The 22,077-nt window shown below is 54.6% G+C and overlaps 11 protein-coding genes across 11 annotated transcripts; 8 read left to right on the top strand and 3 right to left on the bottom strand.

The window, feature by feature from the left end:
• Positions 1-54: 54 nt before the first annotated feature.
• On the top strand, positions 55-1,033 carry DL89DRAFT_323555 (uncharacterized protein; the record flags this gene model as incomplete). Its single annotated transcript, XM_040891398.1, has 3 exons — positions 55-127; positions 442-887; positions 1,009-1,033. The coding sequence occupies exons 1-3, from the start codon at positions 86-88 to the stop codon at positions 1,031-1,033; spliced, it is 513 nt and encodes a 170-aa protein (XP_040742457.1). The 5' UTR covers positions 55-85.
• A 348-nt stretch (positions 1,034-1,381) lies between these two features.
• Positions 1,382-1,786, bottom strand: DL89DRAFT_268455 (uncharacterized protein). Its single transcript, XM_040887932.1, has one exon. The coding sequence runs from the start codon at positions 1,650-1,652 to the stop codon at positions 1,455-1,457; it is 198 nt and encodes a 65-aa protein (XP_040742456.1). The 5' UTR covers positions 1,653-1,786; the 3' UTR covers positions 1,382-1,454.
• Positions 1,787-3,134: 1,348 nt separating this feature from the next.
• Positions 3,135-4,228, top strand: DL89DRAFT_181921 (uncharacterized protein). Its single transcript, XM_040883910.1, has 2 exons — positions 3,135-3,232; positions 3,315-4,228. Exons 1-2 carry the CDS (start codon positions 3,164-3,166, stop codon positions 4,167-4,169), a joined length of 924 nt encoding a protein of 307 aa, XP_040742455.1. The 5' UTR covers positions 3,135-3,163; the 3' UTR covers positions 4,170-4,228.
• A 367-nt stretch (positions 4,229-4,595) lies between these two features.
• DL89DRAFT_258520 (uncharacterized protein) lies at positions 4,596-7,636 on the top strand (the record flags this gene model as incomplete). The annotated part of the gene is made up of 4 exons (XM_040885611.1): positions 4,596-4,712; positions 4,747-4,869; positions 4,893-7,532; positions 7,583-7,636. The coding sequence occupies 4 exons, from the start codon at positions 4,596-4,598 to the stop codon at positions 7,634-7,636; spliced, it is 2,934 nt and encodes a 977-aa protein (XP_040742454.1).
• Positions 7,637-7,800: 164 nt separating this feature from the next.
• DL89DRAFT_181902 (uncharacterized protein) lies at positions 7,801-8,945 on the bottom strand. Its single transcript, XM_040883909.1, has one exon. The coding sequence runs from the start codon at positions 8,855-8,857 to the stop codon at positions 7,835-7,837; it is 1,023 nt and encodes a 340-aa protein (XP_040742453.1). The 5' UTR covers positions 8,858-8,945; the 3' UTR covers positions 7,801-7,834.
• Positions 8,946-9,035: 90 nt separating this feature from the next.
• On the bottom strand, positions 9,036-10,079 carry DL89DRAFT_268454 (HMG-box). Its single transcript, XM_040887931.1, has 2 exons — positions 9,987-10,079; positions 9,036-9,860 (listed from the first exon to the last, which is right to left on the bottom strand). Exons 1-2 carry the CDS (start codon positions 10,059-10,061, stop codon positions 9,069-9,071), a joined length of 867 nt encoding a protein of 288 aa, XP_040742452.1. The 5' UTR covers positions 10,062-10,079; the 3' UTR covers positions 9,036-9,068.
• A 1,505-nt stretch (positions 10,080-11,584) lies between these two features.
• Positions 11,585-12,841, top strand: DL89DRAFT_323550 (uncharacterized protein; the record flags this gene model as incomplete). The annotated part of the gene is made up of 2 exons (XM_040891397.1): positions 11,585-12,535; positions 12,767-12,841. 2 exons carry the CDS (start codon positions 11,585-11,587, stop codon positions 12,839-12,841), a joined length of 1,026 nt encoding a protein of 341 aa, XP_040742451.1.
• Positions 12,842-13,334: 493 nt separating this feature from the next.
• Positions 13,335-14,206, top strand: DL89DRAFT_181874 (putative vacuolar ATP synthase 22 kDa proteolipid subunit). The gene has a single exon (XM_040883908.1). The coding sequence runs from the start codon at positions 13,448-13,450 to the stop codon at positions 14,066-14,068; it is 621 nt and encodes a 206-aa protein (XP_040742450.1). The 5' UTR covers positions 13,335-13,447; the 3' UTR covers positions 14,069-14,206.
• Positions 14,110-16,545, top strand: DL89DRAFT_236482 (uncharacterized protein). Its single transcript, XM_040884974.1, has 3 exons — positions 14,110-15,528; positions 15,685-15,964; positions 16,142-16,545. The coding sequence occupies exons 1-3, from the start codon at positions 14,344-14,346 to the stop codon at positions 16,441-16,443; spliced, it is 1,767 nt and encodes a 588-aa protein (XP_040742449.1). The 5' UTR covers positions 14,110-14,343; the 3' UTR covers positions 16,444-16,545.
• Positions 16,546-17,908: 1,363 nt separating this feature from the next.
• DL89DRAFT_181865 (uncharacterized protein) lies at positions 17,909-18,859 on the top strand. The gene has a single exon (XM_040883907.1). It carries the CDS (start codon positions 17,969-17,971, stop codon positions 18,452-18,454), a length of 486 nt encoding a protein of 161 aa, XP_040742448.1. The 5' UTR covers positions 17,909-17,968; the 3' UTR covers positions 18,455-18,859.
• Positions 18,860-21,598: 2,739 nt separating this feature from the next.
• DL89DRAFT_268452 (uncharacterized protein) lies at positions 21,599-22,034 on the top strand (the record flags this gene model as incomplete). The annotated part of the gene is made up of 1 exon (XM_040887930.1): positions 21,599-22,034. A coding segment is annotated over exon 1 (355 nt), but the record flags the coding sequence as incomplete, so codon positions are not given.
• Positions 22,035-22,077: the final 43 nt, after the last annotated feature.

Here is a 22,077-nt window from a genome sequence, read left to right as displayed (position 1 = left end):
AGCATCTGGCCACCGCGGCGCGGCGTCTGATTCCATCTTTACCTATCCTTGGGCTCTATAACCGACATTTATAAGGAATAAGAAAATGGTAGGTCTCGGAAGGATGCAGCGGCGTGCGGCGTGCGGCGTGCGGTTTGGATGCGGTGCCGGCTACGATGGATACGCGGGGTGAAGTCATTTTTTCGAGGCTGCGAATCGGGCCTCATTGCAGAAAATCTCGACAATTTATTTTCTGCGAACCGCATTTGGACGGTGGGGACAATTGGAATTCGCAGTCCAGAGGCTATATGCTCCCCGTCACAGCCCACCCGCACGCGCGCACGCAAATGAGGAGTAGAGCGAACCTTTGAAACAAGAGCACGCATCGGCTCCCATCAGCCCGCACCGAAACTAACCTGTAAACACGCGTGTTCTACGAATTAGGGTCGCGTTCGCACTAAGACCGTCAAGAAGGCCTCGCGCGTTCTGATTGAGAAGTACTACCCCAAGCTCACTCTGGACTTCCAGACCAACAAGCGCATCTGCGACGATGTTGCCATCATCGCCTCGAAGCGCCTGCGCAACAAGATTGCTGGCTTCACCACTCACCTGATGAAGCGCATTCAGCGTGGTCCCGTCCGCGGCATCTCGTTCAAGCTGCAGGAGGAGGAGCGCGAGCGCAAGGACAACTACGTTCCTGACGTCTCGGCCCTCGACACCTCGGCCATCGAGATCGATCCCGATACCAAGGAGATGCTCAAGTCGCTCAACTTTGAGAACCTCCCCGGTGTCTCGGTCACTGCCCCGGTCCGCTCCGGTCGTGCTGACCGCCGCGACTTCCGCCGCCGTGGCGAGCGCCGCCCCGCCCCCAGCGCCAGGCTGCCCCCGCCCCCGCTGCCCCGGCTGCCGTCGAGGCCTAAGCTTTTCTGGTCATTCATTATCACTTTGTGTAGCGAATACACTCCTGCCAGCTTTATCACTGTAATGTCTCCACCTCGCCCTCGCCCCTATGCGTCACCCGGCTGCCAGTGGTGCTGCGCAGAAGCGCCCTTGATCCCCAGCCAGTGCGAAAGTGAGGAGGCGGTGTGGTGGTTTGATTGTATGTCTATTAATGTGTAGATTTCCTGGTCAGTGCTGCTACTGCACCGTCTTGGGCAACTAGCTGCCTGCCTGCCCCGTGGCCTTCCAGCTACATAGCTGCACTACTGCCCTCCTGCCAACGAATTCTTGAGGGCTTGGCGTGGCAACAGGCCTCGTGCGAACAGTATGTCTCCGCAATCCCCGCCGAACATTGGTTTGATGTCCCACCCAGCCTACCAGAAGCCACACTGCATGAATGAGTGTTTTGTATTTTTACTCGACCATGTAGAGCATTATGACCTCGTTTTGCTAAGCTTTATTGTGGCAATTGAGGGGCTTTGTTAGCTCGCTAAACCTGCGCCCTTCATTTATTTTACTTTGACAGAAAAAAGATACTAGTACATTGGCATTTCATTGGGATGCACTGTATCCAGGTGGTGCGACCACCCCTCGGTTGTGAAAAAGTATGACTGGCAGAACTGGCAGAAATGCGCATTAGACGGAGTCTTCCCGCAAAACATCTGCCCATCGCAGCTCCCGTGCGCAGAGCGGCTGTTGACAAAGAGATTTGGGGTTGTTGCTTCGGCGTGCATTGCGTGTATTTTGTACAAGATTGGTAGGGTGAAGAGAATGAAGAGAGATGGATGGTGAATTGGATGGAGCTAGAAGAGAAAAAGGGCGTCGATTCCGCCTTTTATAGCGGAATTCCAGGTATGGCGCATCTAGGAGACATAGCACTCACCCCCTCCTACCAAGACGCTTGGTTGTGTGCCCCGGTAACAACCCCTCCTTGCAGGCCACCCCCGCACGCATATTTTTGAACCCCGACAGACTCTATTGTTAAATCCCACCTATTTTCTCTTTCGATGTTTGTTGCTTACTGAACGTACTCTTTCAGAGGAAAATAGATGCATTCGCTTTCCGTGGCCGATCGAGACAGCACCCAAAAAACACCTGTTCACAAATGCTTTACCGTACACGCGCTTGGCTCGTTGCAAAACTGGTTTCTGCTGCCTGATTCTCTGCTGCTAATAATAGCCTTTAAGGAGTACAATGTGCGCTTGATGTCGTCGTAGTGCTACGCTTTCCGCTGCAGATATTCCGCATATAGACTTAAATTGAACACACCCAGAAACTCTCTGCCAAGGATGCTTCGGCTATGCCGGCCAGAATAGGGCGAGTGCATGCTCCTTTTTAGAAACGGCAATCTTCACAAAGAATCGTGGCCAAGGCTCTTTGGAATATTTTCAGCACTTTGAGGAGAGCCCATGTAGATCGACTTGTGGCCGGGATCACTCTTGGCATCGGTTTGGCAGACGCCGAATGTCATATCCTGATATGAACGGGCTTGCTTCCTGCAGAAATCTTTGACATCGCAGATTGGAATGAAAATTTAATGTGCTTGGCGTTTTTGAGGTGCCGTGTGGATACTTCCTATTAGATGTGTGCCATTCAGAACCAGCTGCACGCAGTTGCATCCCCACATGCATCGGGTGTGGACTGCAAGGCGTACTTGGATGATCTTCTATGAGACCATCCCTAAATCAACCACTGCATTCTTGCGCACTGGCGATCTGTTGAATAGTCGATAGCCAGTATACAGGGCTGTAGCGGAGGTTTGGAAGAAAGCAGCGTGGTTAACCAACCATGAAACTATTCTATGTACCTTTCTCATTGGCTTCTTAGATTGCTGGTGTAAGTAGCTGTATACCAGCTGACATGTTCATTGCAGCATGGGATGCGCATCTGCACTTTCTGTAGGCAACATCACTAAATAGCGAATTGTATTGGTGTATGCCACTTGCCAAACGCTCTCATAGGAACTGCTACTAAATGGGATCTTTTTCTGTATGCGAGCCTGAGCGTGGTCGCAGGATCCCCGATATGCCTCTGCTCTAGTACCCCGCCCCAGATCTCAATTCAGTATGTAGAGGACATCTAGATTTGATCATGAACTCGAATGTAGCAGATCTGCTCCACACAAACCTGACTGCGCAATTCAGCGTGCTTTCAATGCGTGTTTTTAAAAGTAGCTTTTTGTTTCTGTTGATTTGTTCGCTTTTTTCTCTCCATTCCAAAAATCGGCTTTTACATTTATGCTAGAATGCCAGCCGAATTCCAGCTATTGAAGGGCTTCTGTATTTCATGTAGTGGGTTCAACGTCAACGAAAAGGTAACGGCGCAGTAGCATACAAAGCTCATCCCCACTTGCTAATTTCTACGCACATGTATTAATTCACAGAAACCCTGTGTAGAATGACATACACCGGCGCGTTGATCAGCTTGGCGGCAAAACATGTACCGGCCTTACAACCTCCGTGACGCAACTGGTCATGAAGACCATCGATGCCCAGTCAAAAAAGTACCGCGCTTCAGAAAAGGCCAGCATACCTGTAGTGTCGCTAGACTTTATTACCGAGTGCGAGTACGAGGCCAGTCGGCGACGCAAAACCGTTTATGACGAAGATGACGTCGCAGGTATTGTCAGCGAGATCACAGAGCGTGCTCGCCTGTCGCCGTTCGCAGGCTGCCGCATATGCACCACAGGATTTTCTGTCGAGCAGCGGGAGGAGATTAAGCGGCTGGTGACCACACGGATAGATCACAATGACATTCTGTACAAGAACTATGCTGATGGCCAGCTGGAGATACTGACCATCGGCGGCTTAGGATCGTATCATGGGGAGCTGACACCCGATTGCACACACTTAATTGCTGCCAGTCTAACCGGGCAGAAGTGCAAGTACGGACGGCTGTGGGATGTCAGCATTGTTTCGTTTGAGTGGTTCAGGAAGAGCGTAGCCACTGGGTTTCGCCAGGACGAGAGCAAGTTTGCGCTCGTGAGTCGTGCCCCGGAGAGCCCTAGCCAGACGCCAGGAAGCCAGGGACAGAGAACACCGCAGAGCGCTATGCGCAGCGATTCAATGCAGCCTTCCATGGTACCACAGACGCGGGCATCAGATGTTGAGCCCGATTTCTCATTCTGCAGCGATGCGGACTCTCGGCCAGTGACTCGAAACCGGACAGCTGCTGGCTCAATGACTACTGATTCGTATGACCTACCTCCAGGGTTGACTGGTCCGCTCGATATCGACGACGACGAACTCTGAAGTCATTGCAGTTAACCCGCCGACAATGAACAGACCCATGGCATCTGCCGCTAATGTCACCAACACTGCCAGTAAACGGCCGCCGACCCCAAAGCAGTCGTCATCACCACTACTTTCTCATATGGCAGGCATGGAACCTATGTTCGACTCGTGCCGCATTGCGCTCTCTGAGGCGTCGCTCAGTACAACCAGACGGAAAGAATGGCGGACGAAAATTGCCGAGGCAGGAGGGATATGGATCGCCGAAGGGGCTATGGATCGGCACATTACGATACTTGGCAGCGCATAATTCGCAACGGAGCGGTCGGCAGCCGTTCTGCACGCATTTCGTAGTAGACGACTCTGACGAATTATGCAAGCGAGGATCTGGCAACACTGCAGGCGCTCGAAAGTGCGTTGGCACCGCCTAATCAGCTTGCGGCCAGTATGCCAGATCATCTTAAGCTGACCGGGTCATCACCGTTATCGTCCATGGGCCACCTTGAGTTTCCAATGGTTGTTCAGAGTGGCTGGCTACGTGCGTGCTGGAAGGCGAAGCAGCGGGTAGATGAGACTGCATACCTGCTATCATTGCCAGGACTCGATGGCTGCTGCTCGGCAGGAGTCTGCAGATACGGTTCCTGTGCCAGTGTCAAACAGATCCGACTCGCAGGTAATGGCGGAGTCGGCAAAGCACGCAGCCTCTTCTCGCAGATCACGAGTAAGCGGAGTAGGTGCTGACAGCAACGGACTGGCAATTCCAATATTACGGCCACAATCGTCTACAAGCGGCTCGGCTCTCTACCAGGGCGGCAAATGGCGGTGGAGACAGGAGAGTACGAAGGCACAGAATCGATGGTTGGTCGACCGATCGGTGCAGCATGGGAGGAGTCCGACCCTTTTATGGTTGACAAAAGCGGTGCCCAGCTGAGCCACGAGAATCTGCTAGATACATCAACTGACCTGCTTTTTAGACGCAAGCGACAGCGCACATTGCAACACCAGGATCCGCTGCAACATAGCGGGCATGGGTACGCTTTTGGCGGCAGACAGGAGACATCGTCGTATATGTCATCTCCACTCAACTTTGATCTGCAATCACTCCACCATTTGAGCCCAGAACCCAACCCGACGCATGTCGCTGCGCATAGCCTCCCTTTGGTAGCCCGTGCTCCATCCCGGCCTGTCGAAACAGCCGCTCCTAGGGTTAACAACGACAGCGCCTCAGACAAGGCTGGTCTGGCTGATCTCTTTGCACATTGCAAGTTCACATCCTTGGGGTTCTCAGCAAATGACGTTGCGACACTGGAGAGGGTAGTGAATGAGCATGGCGGGTCATACATCAATCTGCTCAGTTGCCTGCCTGAGCCGCTGATCAGCCAGCAGGGAACCAAGGCGCTAAAATCGGAGGCATCGCTTCGATCGGCACTGGGGGCGCTGGCTTGCTTCGCTGACGGCGAGGATGTGGCCAAAATCTATGTTGTGGTGCATCTTAGTGGGCTGCCTGAGGTACATCTCTGCGAGTCGGTATGCGAAAATTACCCATTTATGGATGTTGTCACGGAATGCTGGATCGAACAATGCCTGCAAGAAAGTGTGCGCTACCCTGGCTTCAACGAATTAGCAAACAGGCAGGGTGCCTATACCGGTCTCAGCAAGGGCCAGTATGTGCTATTTCGTCCTGTTCGGGACCACGTAATCGAAGATGCTGGTGCCATGCAGCTGAGCATTAGTGGCTATGAGGGGATCGAGCGCGACCACATTGGAAAGCTGGCGTCGGTTCTCAAGATTCCGTTTAGCGAGCGGTTTACACGCCAGACAACGCACCTTATCTGCCATTCGCCGTTTAAGGGCCCGAAATATGACCGGGCAATTAGATGGGGCATCCCGGTTGTCGAGTCATCATGGCTATATGATATTGCACTGCGCAGTTCACTAGACGGTGGCAGGGCTAGGGGCGTGGTCCCAGATAAGAGCAGTAGCACAGCCAAGGCGCTGGTTGATATGGAGGTTGATCATCAAACGAGGACAGCTGCAGACCAAAAAATGATGCCGCCGCCAGCGCCAGTGGTTCGCAAGACGGTACAGAGCCCTGCGGCAACTATCCTTACGACGCCAAACTCGATTGGCAAGAGCAAGGCGCTGCTGAAGACGCCACTGAGCAATATATCCCAGCGCGAAGTGTCTAATGGTACGCCCGGAGTGACACCAATGGATGTTTCGCTCGAGCGCAACATGCAGCAGGCGATTGATCGGCTATCAAAGGGAGCTGGTGCTGCGCACATAACGCCGACGCGCGCATCTGGCACACTCATGCCTTTCGATTTACAGACGCTCGGTGATCCCGGTGATGGTGACAGGTCGCTGAATCATATATTGGACGGCGTGGTCATCGCGTTGACAACACGTCTCTACCATCGGCGCAACGAGCTGACCGGGATTGCAACAGAGCTGGGCTGTCGTATGCTACCGCGGTTCGATCCTACCACGACCACACATCTGGTCCACCAGTCGACACGAGAGAACGAGACGCTGCGGGACTACAAGACTGCAACGCAACATGGCATCAACGTTGTTTCCCCATGGTGGCTGTATGCATGTCGTGATATGAGGGAGCGTGTGCGGGAGAGAGAATACCCATACATTTACCAGCCTGAGCGGCGTTTGCGGCTGGTGGCTATATCTCCCGAGAAGACAGTACCGCCAGCGTCGGCGCCGATGTCCAAGCCTAACAATACCAGCGGGACTAGCAGCAGGGCAAGTAGCAGGGCAAGTAGCAAGGCGGGAAGGCTGGCAGAGCCAGTACCGGCAGCAGCAGGTATGCTCGCAGGTAGCAATGCTGGGCAAAGGAACTCGCGAGCTCATGATCAGACATCACAAAACACAGCTGCTGTTGGCACTGTTCTACCTAGGCATGCTGAGACAGGTGCCGCATCAACACCACGGGTTCCAATCCCACCTACTGGCACCAACACAGCATCGATTGGCAACCTATTTGGCGAAAAGGTTGCACGGACACGCCGACGCTATCGCCGGGCTGCCGGCGACCCAGCTGATTCTGCCAGCGGAATGTCACATGTTGCCGGTGACGGCGAAAAATCCGCAAGTGGTGCCAAGCGGGTGGCCGAGCCGCCCAGCTCAGAAGGCGCCGACGCACAAAGTCTTCTCAGAGACGGCCAGGCGACACGATCCAGCTCGCTCCACGACGCAGCCGGCCCTGTTCCCGTCTCCTCAAGTGAGGTGGGCAGCAAGTGGTGGCGAAACACTGGGCAGCAGTCGGTCTCGCCATACGGCACTGGGTTCCCGACTGATCTGTACTCGCAGGATTTCCAATTTGGCGGTCCCGGCGGTGTGGATAGGAGAATCAGCATGGGCGATGTGGAGGTATCGCCTGTATCGTCCGGGGCTACTCATATGGATGACACGCCAGCCAGACCGGGGGATCAAAGAGATGGCACGCCTACCAAACAGCAGGACAGCACATCTGATCAGCAGCCAGCAATACCCCTGCTGTCGAGTCCCTTGGCTGGTCAGAATACGAGGATCTTCTATGAGGAGGACGCTGAAGCGCGGTCGGAGCGGGACAAGTTCCTGCAGCAGCTGAAGGGGAAGCGTTAGGCTGCCAACGGCCATGTAATTCTATATTTATCCAGCAGACTTTAGTTTTTAATTAGCAAACCTTCAATTTACATGGCGGTAGGCTCGAGCGTCTTTGGGTCGAAGCCAAACTTTGCCAGATCAGCACGGGTCTCCTTTGGGTCGTCGAGGGTTTGGGCAAGGAAGAAGGTGGTGAGAGACTCTGCATCCCAGCCCATCAACTTCCGGCCAGTCTTTGTCCTGACCTGGCCGCCGAACGCACCGATGAGCTGCGATACCATGGGGGCAGGTGCCGGCTGGCCATTGGTGATCTTGACCATCTGTGCAAGCTCGCTGCTGTTGAGAACACCATCGCGGTCCTTGTCGAGCCTCTGGAAGATAATTGCGAGCACCTTGGTGACCTGCGGGCTGAGGCCAGAGCCAGCGGCATTCAGCAGCGGGGTCTCACCCTCACTGCCGTAAGCGCTGCTGACAATGGAGCTGACTTCGGCCATTAGCTCGTGGATCGGCTGGAACTCGGCGTTGATGGCGCGACCCACGGCCAGGATATCCAGCGACGGCTTGAATGCATTCAGCATGTAGCACATCAGAGCAAGCAGGTAGTAGCTCTCCGCCGAATTCGGGAAGTACTCCTGCACCAGGATCAGTCGGTAGGCAGCTTCGGCGAACACCTCCGGGCCAGCCTGCGGCCCGGCTCGCAGCATGCTCTTGACCTCGTCCAGCTTGGTCTCGGCAGCCCTTGTGGACCGCATAGAGTCATCGTGCGAGGCAGGGAACACGCGTGAGTATCGCTCGCGGTAGCACTGGATCCCGAATCCCGTATACGTCCAGTCGTCAGTGTCCTGGACAGGCTGCTGGCGGCGCCAGGGTGCGAGGTCAGTGCTGGCAGCCAAGTGTTCGGTCAGATCGATGCCAGACTCAGCGAGCAAGTCGACAATGTAGCCCCGATCGCCGAAATCGGCTGAGACCTTCTCGAGCCAGAGCTCGTCGCAGCCAACCAGTCTGTTCAGAGCCCGGCTAGCCATAGCCAGCGATGCAAGATCGGCGGCTTCGAGCTCGAGCGCGATCTGGTTGAATGCCTCCTGAGGCAGCGATTCGATTGCAGACGCCATGAGTGCAGAGGAAAAAGTCAGTAAACAGGATGGGGGAGTCCCCGCAGGACCAGCATACGGAATGGGCCCTAGCGCTATGGCGGCTAGACCACCAAATGTGGGACGCGAGTGTGAAATAGGGAAAGTTTAGTTGAAAAATAAGGAAAATGGAGATCGAGTTTTACACAGAAATCTGGTTCGGCCCTACATCCCAGGACGGATCTAGCCCGCCTTACTTGCTGGCATCGGCAGGGGCGGTGGCCTTCTTGGTCTTCTTTTTCGGAGCCTCAGCCAACCCGTTGGCAGCAGTCTTGGTCTTCTTGACCTTCTTGACTCCGCCCTCGGTCGACTTGGCTGTGCGCTTCTTCGAGGGCGAGGCAGGAGTGTCCTCGGCAGGAGCGGCAGCAGCCTTCCGCTTCACCACCTTCTTGTGGTGAGTGGGGGCAGCCGCAGCCGCCTTGGGCTTAGCAGCAGCCTTGGTCTTGGTGACAGCCTTGGGCGAAGCGGCCTTCTTGGCCTTGGGCTTGGGAGCAGGCTTGGCGGGCGCAACAGGCTCCTCCTCCTCCTCTTCCTCTTCCTCCTCCTCCTCCGACGAAGAATCACCATCGGCGGACTCCTCGGGCGATGAGGCAGCAGACAAGGCAGCACCAGCAAGGGTGGAGCTGATCTTAGCCACGACGTTGCCGACACTGGTGGCAGCCTTCTCCTTCTGGGCCTCGTATTCTGCCACGCGGCGCTTGTAGTCGGCACGCAGCACCCGGTGCTCGGCAATATACACATCACGCTCCTCTTGGGACAGGTTCTTCCAGGCATCGCCAACACGCTTGGCAATAGTCTGCGAGGGAGCATCGGGATCAGCCTGGCGGATCTCGTTGCGGTGTTCCCGGCTAAACAGCAGGTAGGGCGTCATCGGCCTCTTGGGCTCGAGCGGGTCGCGCACGCGAGCGGCAGGCTTTGACTGCTTCAGCGGGATTCCAGACATGCGCTCAAGCACCTGGGACATCTTCAAAAACATCTCGGCCAGCTACAGAGTGAAATGCCAGGAAATTAGCACCCATGACACGCATAGCTGCTGACCTCTGCTGCAAGGAGAGAGGAGGCAGAGAGGCTAGCCCAAACCAATATTCTCTGCACATCCACGCATACATACCTCGTTCGTGTCCTCGGCTGTGACCTCGATGGCGGTCTTGACCTCAGGGGTCTTGGGAGTAGGCTTGCGACCCATGGTTGGGAAATAAGAAAGCTGTAGTAGGGCTGGGTTTAAAAAGTACTAAAAAAAGCAGGAGAAGAGCTGATGGTGTAGAGAGAAAATGGGGAAGGAGGCCGGACGCGTCGCCCTTTTACCACCAGGTCGAAATTTCGCAAAAAATCGACCAGCACTGGGGGGACGGCCGGCTAGCCAGAACAGCCCAAAAAAAGGCGTAAACAGTATCTGCACTGAGGGCGTCAGCAATGTTTGGGCGGGCCGGCCGGGGCAGGCTGGAATTTCGGTTGAAAAATCGAAATGTGCAAGCAGCAGCCCAGCGACGCTTCTGATTCGTTGGCAGGAAAGCAGGGGGCTTTGCCCCGGCTGCATGTGCTCTGGGGATTGTTGCAGTTTCTCAGGCTCTATGACCTCTTTCCTTATCCGGGAGCGGCATTTCCCGCCCTCTCCCGCTTGCCATTGATCTGGAACAGCGCACTGAGCTTGTGGAAGGGCTGACTGGCCTTGCTCCTACACCGTTCCCCAAGCGCATGTAGGGTATTTCCCGGGTTGAATAGCGGCTGCTGGCTGCCACGCCCGGCTACCCCCTTTGCTGGCCTTCCCAGAACTGGTGGGCATTGATCACCGGGGGTTGGGCGTGTCCCAGGGACCCAGCACACCGGACAACTGAGCAAAGGAAAAAGGGCAGCCGCTAATGAACGTAAGATGGCCGTTGGAAACCAGAGCTGCGAGTGTGCCATCAAGTGCTCGGCAATATTCTGTGCATGGCGTCGTTTGTGCCAACTGGTGGCCAGCAAACAAGCCAGTATTGCGAGTCCCAACCTCCCTAATACTCTGGCCAGCAGCCCGTACAGTTGTTTAATACGATGCGCACACAAGTGTACGCCCCTTCGTCCAATTACCGCCTCCCTGCAGCTAACTTTTGGAGGCAGCAAAGGCACCGTGCATGTAAATAGATACCAGCGCGCAGCTGCAGCCATAGTGGCCACGGGTGCTGTCATGTTGTCCCATCAGTATTGCCTGGCTAGGGCATGGCCAATTTCTCCAAATAGAGAGGCAGGTATGCCACCTGCATAGCCTTGCCCTTGAACCGCAAATATAGCCGCAAACATATTGAACTTTCAGTGTGGCGAAATGGCTATAGTCCTATTGTCGTTTGCCTCGGTGCATTTGGTGGCAGATGTAGAATAGCATGTATATCCCTATTTAGCCATGTCGATATGCATTGCATTCGATGAGCACCAAAATGCAAAGAACATGCTGCTTTTGAATAGCAAAACCATGGCGAATATCTGGGCTTGTGCGATATTATAATATGCACCCTGTCTATGGTCTGTGTGCATGTACGATACGTGGTGAAGTATTGGGAATATCTGTGTGTTAGCCACCCGACTATTCATTAGCCATTCTTGGGCAGCGTTGGATAGAATATGCTTGTTCAATGCACTGTGTTAAATAGCGTGCCTTACAGCGTGCTGGCGTTGCTCGGCTTCTCCTCTTGTCGACAAGACATACACACCCTTTTCTAGCTCGAATTCAAGGCCATGAAGTCATTTCTTACCCACACGAACGGAGGTAGCAGTACTGGTGCCAAATCCAAACGCCCACGCTTTGAGTTTCTGGGCATCGCCGAGCACACGTCAAGCAGCTCATCCGACGGCGACATTTTGGGTGCCGACGGGACGTACTCGTCCACCATGGACTACAGCAAATCATCTCTGCGACTGCATGCACTAATAAACAGGCTAGACTCTTCAATCAACACCATGATGTGTGAGGGCGAGGTTATGTCGGACATGTTCGTAAACATCGGCTCGCATTTCCGCCGCTACAACCAGCTGATTTCCAACACGCTGTCAACGCTCAAGGAAATAACACAAGTGTGTGCAGAGAGAGGTATTGACGCCACTGCACACAAGAGATACGGTGATGCCCCGCATGGCTACATGGTGGAGCCAATGTGCCATGAACCGCGGTCTGTTGCCACTGCCAGCACAAACATGCCATCGTCGCTGCCACTTGGTTCGCACCAAGCTCCGCCGCCGCCGCCGCCGCCACCCATGGTATCCCATGCCATGGTACCGTTGATGAATCGAGCCACACCACATGGTGCTCCATCATCGCCACCCAGATTCCACAGCGCGCTGCCTTCAACTGCTAGCATGGGAAAGCCTGCTATAACACTATCGGCAAAACGGCCACTGTCAGACTTCAACTTCTTCTGCCGTGATGCCCGCAAGCTTGTTGTCGAGGCACACCCAGAGTATACGAAGGAACAGGTCAACAAGGAACTAGGTCGCATCTGGTCTGTGCTAGACAAGAACTCACGCCAGCATTACCGCAGTATGTATATCCAGGACAAATTGCGCTACAAGCAGGATGTAGCGACGCTATCGGGCTCGGCCAAGCGAGATGCCAGTGGAAACAAGAAAATAAAAAGTGCTGGTAATGCCAATGCTGCTGACTGCAATGCACCGGATCGCGTCTGCGACCAGGTGAGGCTGACAATTCGGAGGTGTGTGTCAATACATTCCGATAACACACCAGCGAGCTCAGCGCTAAACCTGTCCATGCACAAACATCCTCCTTGTACCAGCACCCCACAGCCTGAAGCTGTACCACCAGCTGCAAAGGTGCACTCACATTTACCACAGTTCTCTGTCTCTGCAATAGCCCGCATGCTGCCAGCTGCCCTATCCAACCGACTCAGTCCCAGGACGCCGGAGGACACAGATGAGACAGATGACATAGACGAGCCCCTGGCACATACGCTGCTGCGCTCAAAGTCTCAGGTTAAGTAGGCGAGGCAAAGGTTTTTAAATGTCAACGGCACCATTCTAACCGGTAGCTAAAGCCCCAAATCCCTTTCGCTGTAGCAGTGTCACTCACTCCTGAACGACAGAAGCCAGGACGGCTCGGCGCTGGCTTCAAATTGCAGCGCCAGTCAAGACAGCCCTGCAGACACAGCAGTCACCCGAACAGAAAATGGTATCGAATGCCGCGATAATTGCGAGCTAGACAAGACCCGAAACATGCCAGCCAGACACCAAGGAGTACCCGACGCCGTAGGGCAGACAGCCGTCGTTCCCATGTCGACACCAATACCATCAACCAGCAGTAGCGACGGGCTGTCAGACGGAGGCGGGGACAGCGGCATAGCGTGAGATCGGCCCTGGCTCATGAGCCACAGTCGGACATTGAGTGTATTTTTTTGTCAGTCCGGTCAACACACTTGTGTTTTGCAAAATTCGCCCTTTTTGTCCCCTCACTACTTTCCTCACCTCTGCCTTCTTGTTTCTCTCGTTCAGCTGTTGAGAATCGTACATCAATTTTACACTCCTCGCATCTCATCCTTTTGCTGCCAAAAGGAATTAACCACAATTTGAATAAGAACCAGCAAACGACACATGGGATACGTTGGGTATGCGCGCTATGCGCTTAATGCGACAGTCGTCTTCCTGGCAATTTGGGCCGGTCTCTATCTGCTGCTGACAGGGCGTGGTGAGCGGTTCAACGTTGGTGGGTACCTTCTCCGCATATCGCCGTACATGTGGAGCGTGTACGGAATCGCGCTCTGCATTGGCTTGAGTGTGGTCGGAGCTGCGTGGGGTATCTTCATTACGGGCTCGAGCATACTCGGCGCAGCTGTGCGGACCCCGCGCATTGCGACGAAGAACCTGATCAGCATCATTTTCTGCGAGGTTGTGGCCATCTACGGCGTTATCATGGCCATTGTGTTTTCGGCGAAGGTGTCGGCAGTTGCGTCGAGCAAGGGCTTTGCTCCGTCGGACTATTACACTGGCTTCTCGCTGTTCTGGGGCGGCATTGCTGTAGGCGTGTCTAACCTGATCTGCGGTGTCGCTGTGGGTATCACTGGGAGCAATGCTGCTGTCGCCGATGCGCATGACCAGCAGCTGTTTGTCAAGATCCTGGTTATTGAGATCTTTGGCAGCATCATTGGCCTGTTCGGTCTGATCGTCGGTCTGCTGGTGACGGGCAAGGCCGAGGACTTTGTTGGTGCCATCTAAACACGCCAGCACGACCCCTCTGGATATCCTCTTAGTCTTCCCCTTCTCATTGCTGTTTTTCCAAACCAAAGATATTATCAACCACGCGGACTATGATCCTGGAGAGCTGAGCCGCGAGCCGCGATGGCACCTGTGAGCCGGTGGCGCTGCTGCAAATTTCGCGTGCCAGAAACGCGTGCGCGAGCACTTGACGCGTGGATTCTTGCATTTGGTCACCTTCTCTGCTTTGCATTCCAAATTCTGCACTTGCTTTTACCACTCCTATTATTTCAGACATGGCTACAAAGAAGACGCCTGCAGAGGTTCGCCCGCAGTCGCAGTTCTTTTCACCAGCCAAGAGCGCCAAGCTGCGTGCTCTCTCGATTGCCAGCCTGTCGCTTGATGCGAGGGCCGATGCCGCAGCCGATACGTCGGCTGGTGTTAGTGTCCGCGATGTGCTGCGCAACAAGCTGCTGGAAAAACAGCAGCTGCTTGAAGACGCCAAAGCGCGTGGTGACGATGAGTGGGACAACGCCAAGTTTGTGCAGCTGGACCGTGAGACATCCGATCACGTAAAATCACTCATCCAGCAGAGCGATGCAATCAAGCGCGTGCGCAAGGAGCGCATCTTTGAGGACGAGGTGACTGAGGAGGAGATGGACATCATCAAGCAGCGCGTTGCCCTGCAGCAAAAGCAGTTTGCCGAGTTTGAGCGGCGCGAGTTTGCGCACAAGGCAGAGCGGATCCGGCAGATGTACAGCTATCTGGCGGATGAGGAGATTCGCGAGGCGCTGAAGGAGGGGCGCAACGATGTGGACGAGGTGATCTACCAATTCTCGACGCCTGGGTATCTGATGAAGCTCCGCAAGGAGATTGCTCTTCGCCACACGCCTCTGACCCAGACGCCGCAGATGACTGATGTGCAGCGCGTAAAGTACGAGGAGCTGCTGAAGAAGCGTACCAAGATCCAGAAGAAGACAACCACGAGCGAGAACCGTGACAAGTACCGGACCATTGGCCGGCTGCCGCTGGACGATGCGCTTGCTCAGCTGCAGCGCGCTGCTGCTGCCAAGAATGGATCGGGCATTGATCTTAGCAGGGCAATGAAGGGCTGGTCTGAGGCTCGTATCAAGGCGTTTAAGGCGATCAAGACCAAACCAAACACATACTACTACCGTTTCAATGCCCCAGGTGAGGAGCAGCGCACTGGCCCATGGACGCCCGAGGAGCAGAAGCTGTTCCACCAGCGTCTCAAGGAGATTGGTGCCAACGGCCAGTGGGGCGTGTTTAGTATGACGATTCCCGGGCGTGTCGGCTACCAGTGCTCAAACTACTACCGATACCTGGTCGAGAACCGCCTGATCCATGATCCCAACTATGTGCTCGACGAGAAAGGCAAAGCACACTACCTGTTCACGACCAAGAAGAAGAACCCCGACGGTACAGCGATGCGTGTGTTCCGAAAGCACAAGAAGCCGCATGTGCGGATGTCCCGAGAGAAGTACGGGTACAGCGACGACGACGAAGATCAGGAAGAAGAGGAAGAGGTTAACAACTCCGCTTCGTCGAGCGCTGCGCGTGGAAGCAGCACCGACTCGGCGACAGGCAAGCCAGAGGCAGCAGCGACACCAGCTGAGGCAATCAATAATGATGCAGCTGGCAAATCTTCAGGTGGAACTGCCGATGCATCCCCAACGCCGGCAAGCAGCACCACTGCATCGGCTAGCACTCGCAAGTCCACCCGGGCAGCCACTGTGGTGCGCAAGCGTAAGCGCCGCGGCCGCTATGCAGACAACTCATCCGACGAGGACGTCATTCGTGCCAATGACGTTGAGCTCAGCGACGACGCTAACGATGGCGGTGACACAAGTGATGGCGAGTACCACGATTCGTCGTCATCCAAGCGTCGCCGCGGCCGTGCTGGCGACTGGTCTGGTTTCGGTGAGAGCAGCGCTACGGTTCGTGGTCGCAACCGCCGTGCCCATGGCTACAGCAGCGCCATGAACACCGACAGCGGCAACAGCAGTGCCATCGAGGCACCCCCTTCGAGCCGACTGGCAGCATCAGGTACCACTTTGGGTGGTGCAGCACAAGCTAGCAACGAAAGCGACGAGTCAGGATTCGAGAGCGACGAGGCCGGAGCTGGTGCTGACCCAACAAACCCGCTGCCGGATCTTATTGATCCGATTACGCTGGAGCCAGTCTGCAAGCCGGCAATCTCGCCGTATGGCCATGTGATGGGCTACAACAGCTGGGTGCGCTGCCTGATGTTCCCACCCGAGGGCAGCCAGCGTAACATCTGCCCGCTAACCAAGAAGCCACTGTCAAAGCGCGACCTTGTTATTCTCACGTTCGACAACATCGAGCAGTACCGTGACAAGATCACAAACCTCTGACATGCTACTAGCTTGTTGAATAAAAAGCATGCTTCCTCATCGTGCGCAATTATCGGAACGTGTAGAAATAGAAGGCATTTGCTACCGTGATGGCGATGCTGCCTACTCTACAGACGATTCCCTGTTTGTTGCTGTTCTGAGGCTCTCAAACTATGTTTCAGCAGCCACCCCTCTCTGCTAACTGACCGAAAAAAAGACACCTGTTCTTTAGAACAGAATGCATTCTATACTGGCCATTGTTTCGACTCGGTGGAGCTGGAAGCGCTGCATAGCACGATTCAACATCCCATATATGTAGTCCGAGGTGGGTGTGGCCAAAAATGGATATGAATTGAGCCTGGTTCATCTGAGGGAAATAATTCGCAATTATCCAGGTGCACCTGGCACCATATGAGACTTGATGGCGCATGGTGATCTAGAAGGTAGCTTGCTACAAACAAGTACCGAGGAAATTCCGGCATGCTGGCCAGACTATTTCTTTGCTAGCAGGCTCCCGGCGGCGTAGTAGGTTCAGATCACATTCATGTGGGTCCTAGTTCTCACTCTAGACAGTGCCAAAAGGAGAAACCCCGGGCTCAGCTGGCGCATTCATCCTGCCTCTCAGAGGCAACCAGGAAGAGTGGAGTGAGGGACTAAGGGGCCGATTTTCAAGGCAGGCACATCCCTTTATGTTGGAGCGAAAGCCGGATCTGCTATGCACAGCTGCTGTCGCTCGCTTTTTCTTGTTTTTCTTAAGAGATGCAACGCACCGCCCTCCTTTACTGTGAGGAGTGGAGCCCGTTCCTACCTACATCCCGAGTACGCTCATGTGTGGCAGAGGCGTTTCGAACAACATGCCTACAGTGGCAACAGGGGTTATATTAAGCTGGTGATCCTGTAACCATGCCAAGAAATAATGTGCTTGGCTTATTTGGGGAAGAACAGAAAAGGGTCGGGCTAGGTGCATCCTTTGTGGGTTGTTGAGGAACGAGTGCGGGTGCCGAGCAGCTGCAGCTGCAAGAGGGATGAAACCATGCAACAAGGGTTATGTGGATTGCAGGGTACGAGGGCAAAAGCAAAAAGGCGGAGCAAAGGGATGCACTGTTCCCAACCGGAATTGCACCGCGTGCATGTGTTCTTGGGCAGAACACTTCCATGAGGGTATCATCAGAAAAATGGGGGCGAGAAAGGGTGATCCACACACGCTTGTGTGCTGGACCGTTTCGGTCTAAACGGTCCGGGAGAAATGGGCCAGGCTTAAGACAACTGTGGTCACTCCTTGTTATCTCTGCTCCTAGCCTCGCATCCCCAAAAACAAATTTGCCCTTGAATTTCCCCGCTCTAGGCTGGCGAAACACCAGCCTCTAGTGTCATAGCTCAGTAGTATGAAGCAGACGGAGGATACCCGGCTACCGAGCGGAGTTTGTAATGCCGTTTGCTTCGGGCAAAGCGCCAGTGCTGGTTGCCCGCAGGTGGACATCCGTTCTGGAGAGCTTTTTTTTTTTTTTTTTTCACAAGCACTCTTTTTTGGGTATCTGTTTTTCTCATGTCGATCTGCACCATATGCGTGCTCAAGAAAGCTATGGGCCAGACTACTGTTGCAAAACTACGATTGGCAGCCATTTGTGTTCGCTGGCACCATTGCCATCACACAAGAAATCCCAGGTATCCAGGACATAGATTTGGGGCCCAAGGAGCGTCGGAGGGGTTGGGTAGCATGGCTCCTGCAATGCAAGCAGGAGGGCCGGCAGTGCCTGGGGTTGGGGATGGTGTGGGAACAGGTCGGAGGAGCCAGCGTCTCTATGTTCGGGAGGGGGATGTGCCAGGCATGTCCGGTCTCATGTGCCGTAGGAATTCTTTTTCTGGCGGACACGGTGAACCCAGCGCAACCAATGGCTCCTCTCGCAGCAGATGCTTTCCTCAGCGGTGCAGCATGAGCAGAGCCTGCAGGTCCCTCTTTTCGAATTTTTCTCTATTTCCCAGGAGCGGGATGCTGGGAACGAATGCCGTCTATATGCGGGCGGCTGTTTAAGCGAATGGTGTGATGCTAAGCATGTTGTGCATGCAGCAGCAGGCATATTGGCTGATCCTCTGAGTTCCTCTCCTTCTCATCCTCCTCCGCTGGCACCGCTGTCTCATTGTCTCACTGCCTGCTGACGCGGAGCGCATGGAATAGTGTAAGCAACAAGGACAGCAAAATCAGCGCCTTCCCTCCCAAGGAAGGGCCTCACGTGGCAGTGCTCGCTGTGTTGCAGACGATCTTTGTCCTTCCATAAACAGTGCACTGCTTGATTCAGGGCGCTTTGGCACCATCCTCCATATCTGCCTGGCAGTAGCAGCGGCAGCCAGGGGAGCTGGGGTTTCTACCACTCATTTGGTGCCATGATGTGCAATGTTTGGAATCTATGTTTGGGCGCGCAAACAAGCACACCTTAGATTCGGTATATTGCAGCGTCTTCACATATGTCGGATGCTAATAGGCGCACATCCAAATGCCCCCAAAGCTGCAAACAGTCAAGCGAGCATCCGTATCTGAATGCGTTCGCATCTGAAAGAGTGGATGTGCCATCTTCCAGATATATCGCGAATATCCTCTGCAACACAGGAAAAAGGCTGGAGATAGAGCTTTCTTGGTAAACACGCATCCGATTGCCTGCGGCGGACCCTGGGGGCTCTTGGTGCCCAGCACAATCGATCCTCAGAACCGTCTATGGGAGCCTGCAGTACCGGTTCTTTTCCAGCTTGGCTCATCTGGGGTCTGCGCGCACACCCGCACGCATCGGAAAAAGAGCCCACATTGATCCAAGGTCTAACCATGTGCCAAGCGCTTCCACAAAGTCCGGGATAGCGAGCACCGCAGCGTTTGTTAACGCAAAAAACAAGCGAGCGCCGATCGCCTGTGGAAGACTCCTGCCTCCCTCTTTTTTAACCCGCGTCTCGTCCATAGGCCGCCGTTTGGGGGATTCGGGAGGCAAATCCTGAGAGAAGGGGGGTGGTCAGCACCCAGGGTCTCCGAGCCTGCATTGCTCGGCATCACCACAGCAGTGCTCCCTGCCATTTGACTGATGCGAGAGCCAGCAGGACATTTGGTGGGCTTTGTTTTTTGCTTAGGCAGGGAAATCGGCGAGCGCGGGCATTGGGCGTGTGCTGCCAGCGTTGTTCTCTTTGGTCAACCCGGCGTATGATGCCCCTTTCTGATTCATATGCGCACGCTTTGCCAGCATTTTCCGGACCACCTTGCCCCTGCCTGTCGCTCCCTCGGACCATCCTTGGGGTGCTCAGGAAGTGCGCATTGAATGCCCATCCCCACCAGGTGCACGCAAATAAGCTATATATACTGGCCTGGCCGAAAGCATGCCGACCGAGAAAAAGGTCTGGATATCCCTTCTCTTTTTCCCTCCCATCGCCGAGGCTTCTTTTATTATTTATATCTTAACTCGCCAGCACCGGCTTATCCGGCTTCATTTTATTTCTCCTGCTCACCTGCACATTGCCAACGATCCCATCTAGCTCGCACTCAGCACCGTGGTTCGCGAGTCCATCCACCGCACACATACGGTAAGTGCAACCTCCTGCGGCGAAGACGGTCTGGCATTGTCTGAGTGCTGACCTTGGCATATACCAAAAGCCTCATTTTCCGTCCTGGCGGGCTTGTTTCCACGCAACAGCAACAGGAGGTGAGGCTTGTCGCCGCTTTGCAGCGCTGTGCAGTGCTGTAGCTCCCCCTCTATTCTTGCGCCTTGGGATCAGTTACTAAGCACGCAACAGCATGCGTGCGAAGCAGCCCATCCCGATGCACAGCCTGCTCCCTCTCTCCCTCTTATCTCCGCTTACACTCTTTCACGTCTGGTTCCCCGCTTACCTCTGTCTCCCTATATTATTATATCCCTCCTCCTCTCATCCATCTTCCATATACGCTCATGCCATTTGGGCTCACCAGCGCGAATCACAGATTATGAAAATTAGCCTTCGCTGCTAGAACCGACATATCCACATCACTCTCGACACAGGCCTTATTGTCACAGCACACACACCATTCGCATGTGCTCAGGCAACCACCAGGATATCCCTCCTACGCGTGCGCGCTTGGCTTCAGCATACTCCTTGATCCTCTCATTTCAGCCTTTCTTATTGCCACCCTCGGTCATTTTTCGCCTTCTTGTATTCCGCAAACACGGTCAGCCCTTCTTTCAGCATCCTGCACCTGGCGGATCCTAACCGCGATTTCTCCTAGCAAATCTCGTAAGTTGCATCGTGCCAGTGGTGCGCACGTCTTTTCCAGCCCCGGTGTGTCGTCCCTCCAGCAGCTACTGCCGCTGCCACAAAGGAAGCAAAAAAAACTTGTTTCTCTCTTTCCTATCCTGGGTGGCGCCGCAGATACTCAGAATACTGGGCTGGTACATTCAATATGGTGTTCTTGCCTGGGGCGCCACCCGCGTATATGCGAAACAAAGTTGGATCTCTCAGTGCCATGGCATTCTTTGCCCCTGTTGTGAGCTTGCGCTAGTGTTGTGCTCTGCGCTGGTATACGTCCATGGGCTAGCGCCACCATTGTCTCGGAGTCCACACATGTTCCGTGTCTATTCTTGCCATTATCTGAGCAATGCTTGGTGGCTTTTCTCGACCGCCTCCAAACCGCTGCTGGTTTGCGTGTGCGGGATATCCGAAGATGCAAAGCGTCGATTGCTTGTCGCCAATGGTCCTATCACCGGATACTAAGTCCTTCAACATGCCTTTTTGTAGACAGCTCGCCTTTACTATACTTTTTCAGCCCGGCTACCCAGAACCCTGCCAAGGTAAGCACAACCCCGCCTTGTTTACTAGTCTTCTGAAATCTCTTTGTGTGGCGCCAACCGCCATGTACCTTGTTTGTTCCCATGCACTGCGCCCGCAGCTGCCCGACCTGGTGATGCACATGCAGCTACAATCAGAACACCCCCCTTCGTTGACCCGCCCGGACGGAAGGACCTGTCTGCCCATATCCAGCGTGGGTAAGGGAGGGCGAGAGGATGGGCAGATAATGCCTTGTCTTTTGCTAGACGCATCATGCCCAGGACGGAAAGCGATTCAGCTGACAATAATAGCTGCCGTGGTTACCTTGGCGCGCCGCTCATTGTGCACACAATCCCTCCCGCCCATCCCCTCAGTCACTGAGCGCGGACATGCTCTCACACAGGCCAGATAAGAGCTCCAAACATCACCGCGGCATGCTGGTGGGAAATCAGTATGGTGCAGCATTAAAGTTTGTGGTTGCATATGTGCTCAGCGTCACCGTGTTCCTGCTCCACGGGTTGCATTTCACCCAGTGTCTCCGTGTCCCCAGCCTATCACCTCATTTTCACACTTGGCTCCTGGCTCGTCCCTCGCCAGCCAGGCTGGCAGCCGCATGTGTCTACCAAACACTCGTTCGAGGTACTGGCTGCAGGCTGTCACTGGGCGATGGCCAGAGACTGTGCGACCACAGCATTGTTCGAGCTCACTGGAGGGTTGTTCATCCCAGCCCTTTGTTTTTCTCGTTTTTTGTCACTGATGCGAACCGGAAGCGGCGAGCCCCAAGGCTGAACATGCCTTTGCACAATCCCCCGCCTGCCCGCCAACCTGCTCTTACCAACCTGACTCTTAAATGGCCCTATGGCTGGCTGCTTATTCATCCAT

This window comes from Linderina pennispora (assembly GCF_002104995.1).
Source record: "Linderina pennispora strain ATCC 12442 chromosome Unknown DL89scaffold_9, whole genome shotgun sequence".
NCBI lineage: Eukaryota > Fungi > Kickxellomycota > Kickxellomycetes > Kickxellales > Kickxellaceae > Linderina > Linderina pennispora.
Note: the sequence above shows the minus strand (reverse complement) of the source record. Positions and strands in the feature narration are given on the sequence as shown.